At 40.1% G+C, this 19,093-nt stretch overlaps 1 protein-coding gene across 5 annotated transcripts in view; it reads left to right on the forward strand.

The window, feature by feature from the left end:
- Positions 1-17,880, forward strand: part of MCM8 (minichromosome maintenance 8 homologous recombination repair factor) — a 47,023-nt gene extending 29,143 nt beyond the window's left edge. For 3 of the 5 annotated variants that reach the window (XR_002339862.1, XR_002339859.1, XR_002339861.1), the window contains 7 exons: positions 1,888-2,029; positions 6,639-6,834; positions 8,413-8,632; positions 8,925-9,134; positions 10,159-10,234; positions 16,320-16,509; positions 17,593-17,880. Coding sequence is in view for 1 of the 5 variants with exons in the window: in XM_021077410.1 (XP_020933069.1) it covers positions 1,888-2,029; positions 6,639-6,834; positions 8,413-8,632; positions 8,925-9,138; positions 10,159-10,234; positions 16,320-16,509; positions 17,593-17,685 (1,131 nt within the window). In the remaining 4 variants the exon portion in view is untranslated. Of the gene's footprint in view, positions 1-1,887; positions 2,030-6,638; positions 6,835-8,412; positions 8,633-8,924; positions 9,139-10,158; positions 10,235-16,319; positions 16,510-17,592 lie in introns of all 5 variants that reach the window. The other 2 variants (XM_021077410.1, XR_002339860.1) reach the window with 2 other exon arrangements.

A 19,093-nucleotide genomic window follows, 5' to 3' on the forward strand; every position in this document is an offset into this window, starting at 1 on the left:
ACTTCTCTCTGGAAACTTCTTTGACCAGTCGGTTGTTGGTGCCCAAGAAGATTTTGGCTGTGCCAATCAGAGCCTAGTAGTTTTCCCCTCCAGAGCTTATGGCCCTGGAATGTGTAGCTGGTGGAATGCTGTGGTTTACCTGGAGTAACACCCGCTAAGCCAGCATAAGAATGCTTAGGAACCCCAGCTGCAGATCAAAATCATCTCGGGAATTTTTTGAAAATATTGTGGACTTTCCCAGTACTAAGAATTAAGAGTTTCGGTTAGGGTTCTAGTGTTGATCTGTGTACAACCACGGGTGATCCTGAAGTGCAGCCAGGATTGAAAACCCTTTGATCTCCTCATTGCATCATAAACCCACTGTCTTTCATGTGAGAGTCTTTCTTTATTCCCGACGGCTAAGTGTTAAACCAGTCATCATTTCAATTCCCAATCTGACATTTAATCTGTGTTTCCATATTTTGTTCCTTTTGACCAATTGGGCCAACTTCTTTTTATCTTTTTTAAAATTCTGTTTGGAACCCTGCTACAAGCCTGACAATTGAAGCACAGAGTACTCAGTTATAGGTGAAACAGACTTTGATAAAAATGAAAACAGTGTACCTAGGTAGACTGTGTGTGTTAAAGTGCATGTGGGAATTTGGAGTTCCCGTCGTGGCACTGTGGTTAATGAATCCGACTAGGAACTATGAGGTTGCGGCCTTGCTCAGTGGGTTAATGATCCGGCGTTGCCATGAGCTGTGGTGTAGGTCGCAGATGTGGCTCGGATCCGGAGTTGCTGTGGTTGTGGTGTAGGCTGGCGGCTTCAGCTCTGATTAGACCCCTAGCCTGGGAACCTCCATATGCCGCAGGAGCAGCCCTAGAAAAGGCAAAAAGACCAAAAAAAAAATTAATAAATAAAGTGCATGTGGGAATCTGAACTGCATGTAAGTCTGATGTGATCATGTGTAAGTCTGCTGGCCCCCTAAGCCAAGATTTTTAATAATTAAGCTAACAGTTATGAATTGTTTATATTTTTAAATCCTATTTTCCTCTGACCATGTAGTAAATGTCATTCTCAGACTAACAACTAAGGAATTGCAAGTGATAAAAATAATGATAGCTACCATTTATTTAGCTAGACTCCAAAGGGTCACTTGGGCTATGTTCCATGCATGTCCAGAACACACTGTTGACATAGATAGCTGTGCAGCAGCTGTCTTCTAGGGCTGTGGAGTGCACAGCCTTGTACAGCAGCCTTGCATGGGGCACATGTTACGTGCCAAGTACCCAGTTAAGTGCCTTGCATATACAATCTCATTTATTCCTCAGGGCAGCACATGATTAAACATAAGCTGAGGCTCAGGGAGGTTCAAGAGCAGCATTACCAGTAGCTACATGGTAGAGCCAGGATTTAAATAGGTCTGCCTGACTCTAAAGGTCCATACTGTTGTGCTAGGAACTACTTTTCTGTCTTAGCATTTCTTGTTTATTCAGACAGTGAGTATTATTGAGCCATTTTTATTACCCCATGTTTAAAGAAGCATTGGAGTCTGAAACTAAAATTTATACTTACATTTTTTGCTATTTGAATGTGAAAATGAAGCATAAAATGGAATTGTATAGAGTATTCACATGACCACAGGCTTCAGAGTCAGGCTCCTGGGTTTGACTGAATCCTGACTTCACAACCTGTATAGCTATGTGAGTTACTCTCATCAGACCTTGCTTGGCTTCTCCATCAGTAATGGGAGTGTAATAGTACCTTCTTGTTACTGTGGTGGTGTAGATTTTACAATGAAGCTCTTAGAAGAATGCCTGGCATATAGCCAGTCTTTGTGAGCATCTAGCATAGCGATTATTTCCCTTTTACTTTGGTTGATTCTCTTAGACTCTTTGTTTCATTAGGCAGCGTGCAGTGTTGCTCCACGTGGCGTGTATGTTTGTGGTAATACCACAACCACCTCTGGTTTGACTGTAACTCTTTCAAAAGATAGTTCCTCTGGAGATTTCGCTTTGGAAGCTGGTGCCCTGGTACTTGGCGATCAAGGTAAGAGGCCAAAGCAAATAATAATAATTCTGGGGCTTTGTTTTTGTTTTTTTTAAGCCTTTTCTTTTTCAATTAATTTCTTCACATTCTGTTCCAGAAGTCATTTGGACCACATTGTCCCAACCAGTGAATTGAGACTGAGAGCTCCCCAAACTGGGAATACATAGCTCATCGTTTTGTTTTTTCAGGGTATGATTGATAGTTTATAAGAAATCTAGTTGGAAGGCTCAGCAAAAGGAGTTCTCCAACTGGGCTTTGCTACCTAAGTTTCTCTTTTTGATGCTTTAACCCCATTGGGAAAACATGTCCCTATGCATGTGTCAGGCAGTACCCAGATTCCAGTCCAGCTGAGGTCATTCATTCCTTCCAGTTTGCCAGGGACACTCACAATTCTAAATCCAGTGCCTGTCAGCCATGTCAACAATGCTGATCACTGCCCCATCCATGAAATACTTTATCTCCTTGGTTTCCAAGACACTACACTCTTCTGATTTTATTCTCACTTTATTTTTTTTTTCTCCTCACTTTATTTATACTGTTCATTCTCAGTCTTTACTTGTTCTTCATCTCCCCAGCCTCTTAACTGGTTGGCTTCTCAGAGTGCTTAGTTTTTGTACTTTTTTCTTTTCAGTCTGCACTTACCTTCTTGGGGATCTTATCTAGTTTCATGACTCTTTACCTACCTGTATGCTAAAGTTTTCCAGCTTCGTGTTTCTTTTCCCTTGAATTCAGGCTCACCTGTTCAGTATCCTCACAACTTTCTCAAACTCAGCATGTCCAGAACTATAATCTTCATCTTCCCCTTCAACCTATTCTTCTTATATTTTTCCCATCATGGTAAAATGACAGTTCCATCTTTTTTTTTTTTTTTTCTTTTTAAGGCTGCACTCACGGCATATGGAGGTTCCCAGGCTAGGGGTCAAATCGGAGCTGTAGCTGCCAACGTACACCACAGCCACAGCAACACAGGATCTGAGCCGCATCTGTGACCTGCACCACAGCTTGCAGCAACGCTGGATCCTTAACCCACTGAGCAAGACCAGGGATCAAACCCACATTATCGTGGATACTAGTCGAATTCTTAATCCGCTGAGCCACAACAGGAACTCCAAAGCCCAAGTGTTAATAGTGGCCCAGGTGCCCTTCACATTCCAGCCTTTAACCACCTCTTTTGCCCCATTACCTGTTACTTCCTTCTCTTTCCTCTTCAGCTTCACTGGCCTCCTGGCTATATACCTTGAACACCACCAGCATTCCAGACACATCACATTCCTGCATTAGAGCCGTTCTACTTTAGAATGTTCTCACCCCAGATAGTCTGCGATGCTTATTCCCTTTCCTCCTTCATGTTTTTGTTCAAAAGTCCTGACCCCAGTGAGGCCTCCCCTTAACACCACATTTTACACTGTAATCCCCACTCCCACCAGCAGGAGACCCTGCTCTTACCCTACTCTGGTTTTCTCTCCAGGGCACAGCTAATGTACCAGATGGTTTATCTTTTTTATTATCTGCCTTCCTACACTGAATAGAATGTAGGCTTCACAAGGGCAGAGAATTTTGTCTTTACAATGCTATATCCCACATGCCTAGAACATAGTACTGATATGTAAAAGGCATTCATTAAATAGTTGATGAACACATAAATTCAACAAACATTTCTCTGGTTATCATATAGCTCATCAGAAGTGACAGTAAAGTTCCTTTATTGGCTGAGCAGTTAACAAACCCGACTAGGATCCATGAGGATGAGGGTTCAATCCCTGGCCTTGCTCAGTGTGTTAAGGATCCGGTGTTGCCATGAGCTGTGGTCTAGGCTGGCAGCTGTAGCTCTGATTCCACCCCAAGCCTGGGAACCTCCATATGCCTTGGGTGTGGCCCTAAAAAGCAAAAAAAAAAAAAAAAGTGCCAATACTTTTGCTAAATTACCAGGTGAAAAAAAAAAAAAATAGAGGTTGCTCATTATTGAATATGAAGGTGAGACAAGGTTTAGCTGTACAGATAGCTAATGGGATTTAAGATAAGGAGTGTTAAAAGCCCAAGGGTGTCTCTTTTAAATATACATAGAGGAGTTTCCATCATGGCACAGTGGAAACGAATCCAACTAGGAACCATGAGGTTGTAGGTTCTATCCCTGGCCTCGCTCAGTGGGTTAAGGATCCGGTGTTGCTGTGAGCTGTGGTGTAGGTTGCAGATGTGGCTCAGATCTGGTGTTGCTGTAGCTGTGGTGTAGGCCAGCAGGTGTAGTTCTGATTCGACCCCTAGCCTGGGAACCTCCATGTGCTGAGGGTGTGGCCCTAAAAAGACAAAAAGACAAAAAAAACAAACCCCAAAAAACAAATATACATAGATAAGTTAAGCACTATCATAGTGAAAATATCGCTGTTAAAATAATAAAGAGGAGTTCCTGGTGTGGCACAGCGGAAACGAATCCGACTAGGAAGCATGAGGTTACGGGTTTGATCCCTGCCCTTGCTCAGTGGGTTAAGGATCTGGCATTGCCGTGAGCTGTGGTATAGGTCACAGATGCTGCTCAGATCCTGCATTTCTATGGCTGTGGCTATGGCCAGCAGCTATATCTTTGATTCGACTCCTAGCATAGGAACCTCCATGTGCCTCAAGTATGGCCCTTAAAAGTGAAAAACAAAAAAAAAACAGAAATACAAAAGAATGTTAGTCAGCAAAGATCAGACTTCTAAAAGCAAATAGAAAATTTTTACAATTTAAACTTTGCTTTAAAACCAGGGGTCAGCAGGAGTTTCTGTTGTAGCTCAGTGCTAACAAACTCGACTAGTATCCATGAGAACTTGGGTCTGATCCTTGGCCTCGCCCTGGGGGTTAAGGATCCGGCATTGCTGTAAGCTGTGGTGTAGATCACAGATGCGCCTCGGATCCCTCATTGCCGTGGTTATGGTGTAGGCCTGCAGCTACAGCTTCCATGTGACCCCTAACCTGGGAACTTGCATATGCCATGGGTACAGCCCTAAAAAGACAAAAAAAAAAAAAAAAAAAAAAATACCAGGGGTCGGCAAACTTTAACGTACAGGTCACCCCACGCTTCAGCCTGTTTTACTGTAGTCCACAAGACTTTTTTGGCCGCCCTTCAGTATGTGGAGTTCCTGGGCTGTCAAAGATCAGATCCAAGCCGCAGTTACGACCTACACTGCAACTGCAGCAATGTAGTTGCTGCAAAATCCTTTAACCCACTGTGCTGGGCTGGGGATTGAGCCTGTGCCCTAGCACTGTAGATATGCCGCCAATCCTGTTGTCCCATAGCAGGAACTCCCACAAGCTATTTTAAAAGTTTGTAAAGAACAAAAAAAAAAATAATAATAATCCTAGAATATGTGACAGACTGTATGTGGCCTGCAAAACATTAAAAAATCTCTCTTTAGAGGAAAAGATTGCCACCTCCTGCTTTAAACTTTGAAAAGTAGCAGCTATGTAGCTTGACTTTGTTCCTACCTTGTTCCTATCCTTGAGGAATTGTACTAAGTAAATCTTGAGAACTTCTCATAATACCATCAATTCCAGAGAGGCACGGGCTGACTGAGCTGGCATGGCTTACTTGGTCATAGAGTAGACATAGAGGGGTTTAACCATAGCAAAGATAACCACCAAATTGCTCATGGTATGGGGAGTGGAGGAAAAATATTACAAGCTAATGTTAGAGGGCTTTCAGTAACCTGTGGATTAGATATAATACTCCTGGCACATAAAATGCCTTCAGTCAGGGGTGGATCTTCATATTATGTTTAAAGAGATTAAGTGTACAATTAACCCTATGGTTGTACAGTCAATGCCGAGTATTGCTGAGAACTGCACTCTAGTCTTCAGACTTTAGAGCCCATGTGTTTCTTCCCAAATCATGCTGCTCTGCGGTTCCCAAAAGACCCAGTTCAAGTAGTACCTTTTTCCTAAAACCTTTCTAGATTCCCCTTCCTCTTTAATCCCTCCCACCCACAGAAAATTCATGATTATGCATATCTGTTACAATTGTCAAAATATACTATTTTGGATGTGTACATATCTTATTTCACCTGTTCAACTTTAAGTTTTCTAAGCTTTTTTTTTTTTTTTGCTTTTTACGGCTGCACTCACAGCATATGGAGGTTCCCAGGCTAGGGGTCGAATCAGAACTACAACTTGCTGGCCTACACCACAGCTACAGCAACACCAGATCTGAGCTGCGTCTGTGACCTACACCACAGCTCACAGCAACGCCGGATCCTTAACCCACTGAGCGAGGTCAGGGATCGAACCTGCATCCTCATGGATACTAGTCAGATTTATTTCTGCTGAGCCATGACAGGAACACCTAAGTCATCTAAGCTTTTTTGAGGGTTACTCTCATATCTTCATTTTTGTAACCTCACAATATAGTGCCTATGGAAAATGCTAAATGAGTAAATAAAATATAATGTTTAAATAAGACAGGTATGTTTTTTTACTGTAAAACAAGCACAAATGTTGTACTGTATGACATTTTATAATTTTAACTGTTGGAAGCTAATGGAAATATTCTTTATTGTGGAGTAATTTGTATCCCGTCAAGTTTGAAACTTAATGAAAGGAACATTTTTTTGTCTGTATTATTTTACTATGGTTGTAGGTATCTGTGGAATAGATGAATTTGATAAGATGGGGAATCAACATCAAGCTTTGTTAGAAGCCATGGAACAGCAAAGCATTAGTCTTGCTAAGGCTGGCATGGTTTGTAGCCTCCCTGCAAGAACTTCCATTATTGCTGCTGCAAATCCAGTTGGAGGACACTACAATAAAGCCAAAACAGTTTCTGAGAATTTAAAGTAAGTCTCTTCAAATATTTATACCTTTAATATATTGAATCCCTATAGATATGACGAAAATAACTGAGGACATAAATGGGTAGTTCACAGAAGTTGCAGGTTGCCAAGAAATGTACAAAAATATGTTACAACACTGCACATTAAACAATGAAGTGCTACTGACATCTACCAGATTGGAAAACTTTTTTTTAAACCTTATTATTTATTTATTTATTTATTTATTTTTGACAAATGTTTTAAGTATTAATCATTATTGCCAATAGGATGGGAGAGTGGATTCTCACAGACATAGTTTAGCATTTTGAAGCAGCGCTCAGCATATTTATTGCTATTTTAATGTACATTCTATTTGTTGCAGCCATTCTTTTAGGAATTGTACTCATAGACATAAGCACAAGCACATAAAGATGTGTTGACTGGGTGGGTATTATGGCATTGTTTATCACTGCCAAAGTTTGGAAATAACTTAAAATGCCCATCAATAGGGAAGTGGTTGAACTGTGTGGTAAGTTTGTACAAGGGAAACCAGCAGTTAGGAGAATGAAGGTAGCTTTATGTGTACTGATAGGGAAACACATCTGTGCTTATTACTGTCAGTCATAAGAGCACTTACAATACTTATATATGTGGTATGATCCCAGTTTTTTCTGAAACCAAAGAATTTATCTGTGTGTGTATACTTTCTCTTCTAATTTGTTCTGTACAGGTTGGACAAAATATATAGGAAGGGAAGAATAGACTCAAGTGATACCTAAGTGAGAAGAAGACCCCCCCACACACACACACAAAATGTCTCATATGAAAAAAAAAAAATAGAGCTTTAAATTCTAGTGGAAAATAAAAAGCTAATTTCCTCATATTTAATAATAAATACCGTTACTATTAGAAATGATACATAGTAAAAAACACAGTTGTACTTTGAGATTCTGGGTATTTCCGTACCACCACCAACAAAAAAGCCATCTGTTGGTGTTTCTTAGGAAAATGACAAAGTCCTGTATTGGAAAGATCAGAGGATCCTCCTGAACAAGGATCCAGAGGACTTGGATTCTGATTTTTAATGGTACCACTGGGATGTTGGTCAAATTCTTTAATTACTCTGGATTTCAGGGGGTTTTGTCTCAAAAAGAGGAGTTATTTGGTTGGCAGATTCAGAAATGACCAAGCACTTTTATCATAGCAACTAATAGAGGTATAGATGCCCATTTAAGAAAAAAATGGTATTTTTACTTCTAAGTGGGCATGGGGGCTTTGGAGTGCCTTGATGTTTTAGTGAGACAGAAGATATAGAAGTTTAAGAACTACTCAATCAGATAATCTTTGATCTATCATTTAGCATTCTAGCTTATAAATCCAATGATCCTAAATCACAGGTAGTGATATAGAACATAGAGAAGAATTTAGTGGTTTGATGGTGTAAGAAAAGACCTTGTCCTCACATCCAATATAGGTATATATAAGGCCATGTACATGTTGAAGAGCATGTGAGCTGGTATGTCGAGTAAATAAACAGTTTTCTAGATTTTTCCATTTGTTTTAATTCGAGTCACTGTTTCTTCTTTCTTTCACACCTCTTAGAATGGGGAGTGCTCTGCTATCCAGATTTGATTTGGTCTTTATCCTGTTAGACACCCCAAATGAGGATCATGATCATTTACTCTCTGAACATGTGATTGCAATAAGGGCTGGAAAACAGAGAGCTGTTAGCAGTGCCACAGTAACTCGTATGAATAGTCAGGATTCAAATACTTCTATACTGGAAGTGGTTTCTGATAAACCACTATCAGAAAGACTAAAGGTATGTTTCTTCTCCTTAATCGTTCAGTTCGTTCTATTTGAATGTTTAGTGCATTGGTTGTTGGAGAGCAATAGTCTATAAACTTTCATACCAAATACCTTTTATAATAGTAGATTTTATGTAAAGTTCAGGTGAAATAATCTAAGTCAACTAGACGAGAGCCAGAACTGTAGTGTTTGGCTTATTTGGAGAATCTTTTAGAATATTAGATTTATCTGAACAAGTAATTGTAGCAGAAAGATTTTATTTGCTACTTATTCTTTTAATCTTGGGCCTTTTTATTATGCTTTAGGTGGTTCCTGGAGAAGAAATAGATCCAATTCCCCACCAACTATTGAGAAAATACATTGGTTATGCTCGGCAGTATGTCTACCCAAGGCTATCCACAGACGCTGCCCAGATTCTTCAGGATTTTTATCTTGAGCTCCGGAAACAGAGCCAGCGGTTAAATAGCTCACCAATCACAACTAGGCAGCTGGAATCTTTGATTCGTCTAACAGAGGTTTGTTTATGTTAAGGTCATGCTCTTTTGGCTTAAGAAGGGGGTAGAGAGAGGAGTTCCCTGGTGACTCACCGGGTTAAAGATCTGGCACTGTCACTGCTGTGGCATAGATTCAATCCCTTGCCCAGGAATTTCCACATGTCATGGGCACTGCACAAGAAAAGGAGGGGATTAGAGGGTAATAAGATTTCTCTTAGTTTTCTGTATAATGATTTGCTTTTCTTCCTACTGAGAGACATTAGAAACAGTATATTTAACATATCAATCAAATTAGCCACTAGTGGTTAAGGATCTGGTGTCGTCAGTATGATACTGAACCCAAGTTCGCTCTGCTCATGGCATGACAGGCGTTTCAGAAACAAGGTATTGGGGCTAAGAGAATTCTGGCAGTTAAAATTAGCTGGGTCAGAATTTGAACTTTTTTTGCTTCTAGAATCTGAATAACTCATCTTTGTTGTTTTAATAAATTAGTTAGGCATGATTCCTGAAAGTAAAAGGCAAGGAACAACCAAGTCTATTCCATAATTAAATCTTCTAGCATGAACATTCAGAAAGATGTGTTAGTAGATAAAAACAGGTTTTAAAGTGAGAGAATAGGAGTTCCCATTGTGGCTCAGCAGTAACAAACCTGACTAGCATCCATGAGGGTGCAGGTTTAATCCCTGGCCTCGCTCAGTGGGTTAAGGATCCAGCATTGCTATGAGCTATGGTGTAGGTCGCAGATACGGCTCAGATCTGGCATTGCTGTGGCTATAGTGTAGGCGGCAGCTGCAGCTCCAATTCAGCCCCTAGCCTGGGAACCTCCATATGTCAGAGGTGTGGCCCTAAAAAGCAAAATAAATAAATAAAATGGTGAATATTTTCATATTTTAAAATTCTGACTTTTCATATAGTACAACCCCTTCTTCCAAAGTTTTTGTGTAAAATGAATAAATGAAATAAGCTTAAATGTACTATACCTACTCAAACAAATGTGAAATATATTTACCTTTTGTCATCTGAAGATGGTTACTTTCTTTCATAGGCACGAGCAGGTTGGAATTAAGAGAGGAAGCAACCAAAGAAGATGCTGAGGACATAGTTGAAATTATGAAATATAGGTAATATTAAATTTTTAATGCACCAGTCATCTTTCATCTCAAATTTTGTGTTTGCGTATATATACATAAAATAAATTTTTTTTTTTTTTTTTTTTTTTTGCTTTTTAGGGTCACATCTGCAGCATGTGGAAGTTCCCAGGCCAGGGGTTGAATTGGAGCTGAAGCTGCCAACCAACACCACAGCCACAGCAACACAGGATCTGAGCCAAGTCTGCAACCTAGACTATAGCTCACACGGCACGCTGGATCCTTAAACCACTGATTGAGGCCAGGGATCTGAGCAAGGCCAGGCATCGAACCCACATCCTCATGGATACTAGTCAGGTTCTTAAATTGCTGAACCACAACAGAACTCCCTCAAATTACATATTTTATTAGGCCAAGCAAAATTATTATTTTTTTTTTTTTCTTTTTAGGGCCACACCTGGAAAGTGCATATGGAAGTTCCTGGGCTAGGTGTAGAATCAGAGCTTCAGCTCTTGCCTACACCACAGCCACAGCAACATGGGATCCAAGCTGCATCTGTGACCTACACCACAGCTCACGGCAGTGCTGGATCCTTAACCCACTGAGTAAGGCCAGGGATTGAACCCAAATCCTCATGGGCAGTAGTCAGGTTGTTTTTTTGTTTTGTTTTGTTTTGTTTTTTGCTTTTTAGGGCCACATCCACGGCACATGGAGATACCCAGGCTGGAGGTCCAATTGGAGCTACAGCAGCGAGCCTGTGCCACAGCTACAGCAACAGCAACATGGGATCCAAGCTGAGTCTATGACCTACACCACAGCTCACGGCAACGCTGGCTTCTTAACCCACTGAGCAAGGCCAAGGAACAAACCCGCAACCTCATGGTTCTTAGATTTGATTCTGCTCTGCCATGACGGGAACTCCACTAGTTAGGTTCTTAACCTGCTGAGCCACAATGGGGACTCCAAATTTATTTTTATTTATCCTATTTGATCACTTATGTTCCTCAGAACAAATTATACTTTCTTGATTTAAAATATTCTGGTATAGGAGTTCCCGCCATGGTGCAGTGGGTTAAGAATCTGACTGCAGTAGTTCAGGTCTCAGCTGGGCTCAGATTCAGTCCCTGTCATGGGAACTTCCATGGGCCATGCATGTGCCATTTAAAAAAAAAATCTTGTGTAAATAATTTTACATTAGGAGTTCTCATCATGGCGCAGCGGAAATGAATCCGACTAGGAACAATGAGGTTGCAGGTTCGAACTCTGGCCTCGCTCATTGGGTCAAGGATCTGGCATTGCCGTGAGCTGTGGTGTAGGTCAAAGACGTGGCTTGGATCTGGTGTTGCTGTAGCTGTGGTGTAGACCAGTGGCTACAGCTCCGATTTAGACCCCTGGCCTGGGAACCTCCATATGCTGCAGGTGTGGCCCTAAAAAGACAAAATAATAATAATAATAATTTTTACATTAAAAAATCAGGTGTGGAGTTGGGGAATGGGTAATACACTCATATAGTTGACCAGTTTAAAAATACACACTTTGAAAAGGCTCCTCCCCATCCTGTTTACAATCCCCCCTTCCTCTTTACCAGGATACCCATTACTTTCTTATAAATAGTATATCACTTAACACTGATCTATACCATTTTTTTTCCTTTTTTGGCCACATCCATGGCATGTGCAAGTTCCCAGGCCAGGATGGAATCTGAGCTGAAGCTACGACACAGCTGCAGCAATACTGGATCCTTACCCACTACACCGGGCCATGGGATCAAACTGATGTCTCCACAGAGACAAGCCAGATCATTAACCTGCTACCACAGTGGAAACTCCAGTAGCTCTTAATTTTTTATTGCTGGCCCCAGGGCAACTGCCTCATAATGAATAAAGTTATCAATAACTAATGACTACCAACCCTTTCAACCATTTCCTAACATATTACCCTTTATGCCTTAATATCCTACTGGTTTGGCATCACACAGTGCTTGAACCATCAATTTTCTTTTTTGTGACTCAGCAGTAGGGTTTGAGAGGTCTTATAAGTGAAAATTTTCCTAAGATGGCTTCATTGTGCCGGAGACCCTTCAGTTACCATCTATAAACAACCACATAGTCTAGAAATTACTATATTTTCTCATGCAATATGGTCCAGGTCTCAGTGTACCACCATATGAAGTAAAGGAATAGCTGCAAAAACCAGTTGCCTGCCTGACTTCTAGTGGGTCCAGGTTCCTAGGAGACGAGACCAATAAGAAACTGAGAGTCTAGAACTCCTGATGTGGCACAACGGGATCAATGGCGTCTTGAGAACACTGGAACTCAGGTTTGGTCTTTGGCAAGGCACAATGAGTTAGGGATCCGGCTGGCATTGCCAAAGCTGTGGCTTAGGGTGCCACTCTGATCTGATCCCTGGCCCAGGAGCTACATATGCCATGGGACTGCCAAAAATAAAAAAAAGAAAGAAAGAAACTGAGAGTCTACCCTAACAGAGGTCCTTTTTTCACACTGAACCCAACAAATTCTAGAAATGTTGGATTCTAAGTTTCCTAATTAAAAACAAGGACCAGCAAAAGGGACTTCTTATTTAATGACAAGAAGTTGCCTGTGGAGTTCCTGTTGTGGCGCAGTGGTTAATGAATCGGACTAGGAACCATGAGGTTGCAGGTTCGATCCCTGGCCTTGCTCAGTGGGTTAAGGATCTGGCATTGCTGTGAGCTGTGGTGTAGGTCGCAGATGCTGCTCAGATCCCATGTTGCTGTGGCTCTGAGGCCGGCAGCTATAGGTCTGATTCAACTCCTAGCCTGGGAACCTCCATATGCCTTGGGAGCGGTCCTGAAAAAGGCAAAAAGACCAAAAAAAAAAAAAAAAAAAAAGTTGCCTATGCCTACTATCTTTTGAGTGTATGTATCTTTCTCTTACTGTGCTTTACACCTTTAGGCTCTTCACCTTTGGGAGTGGGACTAAGATTACCACTCCTACTTTTCTTTCCAATGGTCTCTCGGCCTTTGGGTCTTCTGTACCTGGCTCCACTGAACAACATTATGCACTCTACTTCATAGACTGTTGCCATCAAGCAAATCAAGGGTCTGACTACACTCACCACTCTCCTTCACAGATAACATTCATTTTTTAAGGCTTTACCCTTACTCAGTTTCCTGAGGCCTCAGATCCCAGACTCTCCTCAGGCAGCCATCTGGTGTGTTTCTCTACAATAAATCTACAATAAGAATGCTAAAGTGCCCATTTATAGTTCTACATGTGTGAATACTCATGTCAAATAGTGTTTGCATGTGCTTTTCCTTGGGAAACTTGTATTTATTTCTACTTCTCAAAGTTTCCTTGCTGGTAAAACTGAATTAATTTCAGGCTGTCAGTTTTCTTCTCCGCCCCTGAAAAAAGAAGTCTCATTATTAAGTATAAACAGCACCCATGTGAGATTACTAGTTTGTTTCCCTGAGTTGCCTGAGTGTATTTACTCTTAATTTTTAATATTTATTTATTTGTTATTTGCCGCACTCAAGGCATGTGAAGTTTCTGGGCCAGGGATGGAACCCGCACCACAGCAGTGACCCAGGCCATTGCAGTGACAACATCAGATCCTTAACTTTAATCAGACTTTTCAGGGAGGGTGTTCCCATTGTGCCTCACCAGTAACGAACCCGACTAGTATGCATGAGGACTCTGGTTCTATCCCTGGCCTCACTCAGTGGGTTAAGGATCTGGTGTTGCTGTGAGCTGTAGTGTAGGTTGCAGACATGGCTCAGATACAATGTTGCTGTGGCTGTGGTGTAGGCTGGCAGCTGCAGCTCTAATTCAACCCCTAGCCTGGAAACTTCCCTGTGCTGTGGGTGTGGCCCTTAAAAAAAAAAAAAAAAAAAAACCTTTTCAGGGGAAAAAAGGAGGCTAAATTGATTTCAGATGATTGGATTACCTGGCATTATTTCCAGAATAGAGATAAAGACCCAGTAAAACACTTTGAGACTAGATTGTGAATTATCTGCTTTGTCATCCTTAACGTGCTTTCTGTCCTTAGTCTAAATTCTGAGAGGAGTTCCCACTGTGGTGCAACAAGATCACTGTGGTACAAGGACAGTGGCATCTCTGCAGTGCCAGGACTCAGGTTTGATCCCTGCCCAGTGCAGTGGGTCAAGGATCTGGCATTGCTGCAGCTGTAGCCTAGGTCACAACTGCGGTTCAGATCTGATCCCTGGCCTTGGAACTTCATATCTGTAATTCGGCCAGAAAAAAAAAAAAAAGAAAAAACTGTGAGAGAAGGAACCTTATCTATCGCATTTACCAGTGTATTCCCAGGACCCAGACTCATGTGTAGCACTTGGTAGGTTCTTGGTAAATGTACTGCATTGATGGTAAGGTTGATCTTAGTAATCATTTTTTGTTCATTAATCTTCCATTTCAAAGTTTCTGTCTCTTCAACTTTTCAATGTTTCCCCTTAACATGGTTTTGAACCTGCAAAATTACATTTACCCTGGGAAGCAAAGGCCTAAATAATAAAAATCTAAGCTGACAAAATACATCACAGTTATCAGAGCACATAGTTTTGGAAAACAAACCTGTTGATGGGCAACAGTTCACATAAGCTTTCTCATATAATTGGATATACACTAGGAAGCAGAACAGAGCCACCTTCAAAGGTTGAGAGATCATTGTGAGGGGGTTTTTTTGTTTGGGTTTTTTTTTTTTTTTTGGCTTTTTAGGGCCGCACTCATGACATATGGAGGTTCCCAGGCTTGAGGGGTCGAATCAGCACTGCAGCCACAGGCCTACACCACAGCCACAGCAACTCGAGATCCAAGCTAACTCCAAGTTTTTTCTATTTAAGGAAAGTAACTGGAATATTTTTACATTCTTTCTTCAAATCTGAAGCAGTACAGCTCAGAATCAAATCCCAGATACACCACTCATTAGCTGTGTAACTTTTGGCAAGTCCTTTAGCCTTGTTTCTTCATCTGTGGAGTAGGAAAAAGAGTAGTCTCTTAAGTCATAGGATTGCTAGAAGGACTAAATGACATAATGCATGACAGATAAATAATTTAGGTAAATATTAACTGTTATAATTAATGTTGTAGCCTAAGGCATTTTTTGACAACTGTTTTGTGAAAAATAGGTAGACGGTAAATTATAGGGCAAAGTAGTTAATCATAAATAAGATTATACTGTATTTCTGGAGAAATCACACAATTCATCTAATTGTTTTCTCAGTTATTATAATCTTATTGGGATGACTCATATTCCTATTTGTACAACCATTCTCTTTCATGTGGGCTCTGAACCTATTCAAGGAACAAAATGAAGCTGTGTTTTTAGTAACCCTTTAAACTCATTCCCATGAGCTCCTTAAAGGCAGGAAATATACCTGTTTTGTTTACCACCATAAGCCTGCTCCCTAGCAAGTAACCAATTTATTTTTGATTAATTCCTGATTAAATAATGTCTTTGCCTATGAACCTGGCTATGAGGTTATATGTCCCATTTACAGGCAGGGAATCAGCAACAGGGCTGGAGTAGAGGGTGGCCAGTTGTATCTTTAACGAGTACTTCCAGACTTACAGCTAAAATTCACTGTCAAGTGTGTATGTCTTTCCTTGCTGATACCGTGAAAAGCAGCAGAGAGCTGAAGTAATAGGTCTATCCTTTAATATTTAACCATCATTACTGCCAAGTCAGCAGAACCTTTCTAGTTCATTCCCAGAGTATGTTTCAACATTTTCTATTTGCTAGATGCTGCGCTAGGAGCTGAGAACACATCTTTACCAAGTAAAACCTAAGTTTAGTATGTTTAGAATTTCTTTTTTTCATGAGTCAAAAAGAATGTTCCAGATATTTATATTGTAGCCTATCAACTTTATATTTTTATGCATTTATCTTTCCAAGTATAGAAATTTATTAAAAGTAGTAACTGTGTCCAAAATATTTGTATCCCTGTAGAGTCCATTCATAGTGAATTTCATAGTGGCCGCTCAGTAGATACAGGTTTAAATCTTTGTTATGTGAGCCTCAGAGTTACTTCCACATTTTTCTTGTTATAACCTAAAGGCCTGGGACAAAAGTTTCTATAGCTGTGCCACATCGGGTAACTTTGTTTTTCTTCCCCTCCCATAAGCATGCTAGGAACTTACTCTGATGAATTTGGGAACCTGGATTTTGAACGATCTCAGCATGGTTCTGGAATGAGCAATAGGTCAACAGCAAAAAGGTTTATTTCTGCTCTCAACAACATTGCTGAAAAAACTTACAATAATTTATTTCAATTTCAACAACTTCGGCAGATTGCCAAAGAGCTAAACATTCAGGTATGATAAACCAAATACTTAGTAAATCTTTTCGTAATAATTTCAAGAGGTTTTAATTAATATAGTAGAACTTTTAAATATAAAAAGATTTAGATTAGAGTTCCTGTCATGGTGCAGTGGTTAATGAATCCGACTAGGAACCATGAGAGGTTGTGGGTTCAACTCCTGGCGTTGCTCAAGTGGGTTAGGGATCCGGTGTTGCTGTGAGCTGTGGTGTAGGTCGCAGATGGGGCTCGGATCCCACATTGCTGTGGCTCTGGTGTAGGCCGGCGGCTATAACTCCAATTAGACCCCTAGCCTGGGAACCTCCATATGCCGCAGGAAGCGGCCCTAGAAAAGACCAAAATAAAGTTTTTATCTAAAATTCATACCTTCTTTTCAAAAGAGGTTCAGCATCTTGATAGGAAGAAACATCAAAACAAGACTCAGTTTCCATGTTATTTTGACAGTCCCTATGGGCAGGTCATCTTAACTTCAGCCATCTCATTTGTTAAATGAACATGAATCCACCTGCTCTGCATACTTAAAAGTTTTAGAGAAAATGAGCGTAATAGCATGTAAAACAGTTTATGTGGAAAATTGCTCACTCAGTTTCAAAAATTAGTTTTTGTTTTGAAGCTAAGCTGAAACAAATATTAAGGGTTCTCAGCATAGTGGAGTTATTTTTTATTGGCTAGGTATTATACAGAGAATAAAATGTTCTCTGTAAGAAGTACAAATAATTTTATTTGCCCAAGAAAAATTTTTACAGATTACTATTTGAGAAATTTTTATTATTATTATTTGCTTTTTTAAGGACTGCACCTGTGGCACATGGAGGTTCCCAGGCTAGGATCGAATTGGAACTGCAGCTGCCAGGCACAGCCACGGCAACACAGGATCTGAGCTGCGTGTGTGACCTACACCGCTGCTCACGGCAACGCTGGGTCCTTAGCCCACTGAGCAACACCAGGGATCGAACCCATATCCTCATGGATAATAGGTTCATAACCCACTGAGCCACAATGGGAACTCCCAAGAGATAAATTTTTAAATCATATTTTTGCATATTAATGAACTAACTCTGTTGATATTTTCTTCCAGGTTGCTGATTTTGAAAATTTTATTGGATCGCTAAATGACCAAGGTTATCTCCTTAAAAAAGGCCCAAAGGTTTACCAGCTTCAAACTATGTAAAAGGATTACCAAGCCAGACCCTCCCAAGTTGCTTAAGAAGAATATGAAAAATACAAACAAAAAAAACAAAACTGTTCTCTGAAAAATGACATCACAAATGTAATATAATAAGAAAAGAGTATTTAAGTGATAAAGTGTTAATTTTTTTATTTCTTCAAAAGGCTAAAAATAAATTGTTTATATTTCTTCTCTAAATGATAGAAATTATTTATAGTTTTACTTTTGACCTATCTTTTATTCTTATAAATATTTCCTGGAGTTCCCGTCGTGGCTCAATGGTGACGAACCCAACTAGTATCCATGAGGACTCGGGTTAGATCCCTGGCCTTGCTCAGTGGGTTAAGGATCCGACGTTGCTGTGAGCTGTGGTGTAGGCTGGCAGCTTATAGCTCTTATTCCACCCCTAGCCTGGGAACTTGCATGTGCAGAGGGTGCAACCCTAAAAGGATTAAAAAAAAAGTCATATCAAATGTCCATCTGGGTAAGGATTCACCAAGTTAAATAGTTCTGACACACAAAATTGAATGAATTATCTTTTAGAAATAAGTTGAAAACAACTTTAAATTCCCCCCAAAATTGAAAATATTTTATATTGACTTTTTTATTGAGGTAACTGGTTTATAACTTTAAGTTTCATGTGTACAACAATTTAATTAGACTTCTGACTATACTGCTGCATGCTTACCAAAAGTCTAGTTTCCATCTATATACTGACTTTTTTTTTTGTCTTTTCTTTTTAGGGCCACAAAGCAGCATATGGAGGTTCCCGGGATAGGGGTGAAATGAACAGAGAAATGTACGCCTGTTATGTAGTATTGTATACATCAACTATAATTCAGTTTTTAAAAATGAAAAGAATAAAGAAGACATGAATAACATAATTAGATGGATCTAACTGATAAATACTGAAGTCTGCAACCTGGAGTCAGAACAGATCTTCTTTTCAAATATGCAATGTTAACCATAAGATAAACCTTAACAAATCCCAAACAGTAAAAATATTAGGCAACAATCTTTCATCAGATAGCAATAAAACTAGAAATTTAAGATTAATATGTAAATAGCTTTTGAGTCTAGAAATCAAAACCAAAAATTTCATATATTGCCTATGAGCTAACACTAGTCCTGGGAAATTCAGAATATCACTGTAGATATATGAATCAGTTAATAGAAGGAGTTTTGGGCCCAAGCCCATCTTACAGTGGCCCAAGTGAATCCCTAAACCTACCCTACCTTATAGTATCTCAGTTCCTGAGTGCCTAATTGGACTAGACATACTTTAAGAATCTCCACTTGGCTCCCTAATTTGTGGATCAGGGCTATTCTGAAAGGAAGGCTCTCTATATAATTTTTTTCAGCCACCCCCACAGTATATGTAAGGGATAAAATCCCAGCTGGAGCTGTGACC

Source organism: Sus scrofa, chromosome 17 (assembly GCF_000003025.6).
Source record: "Sus scrofa isolate TJ Tabasco breed Duroc chromosome 17, Sscrofa11.1, whole genome shotgun sequence".
NCBI classification, from domain to species: Eukaryota; Metazoa; Chordata; class Mammalia; order Artiodactyla; family Suidae; genus Sus; species Sus scrofa.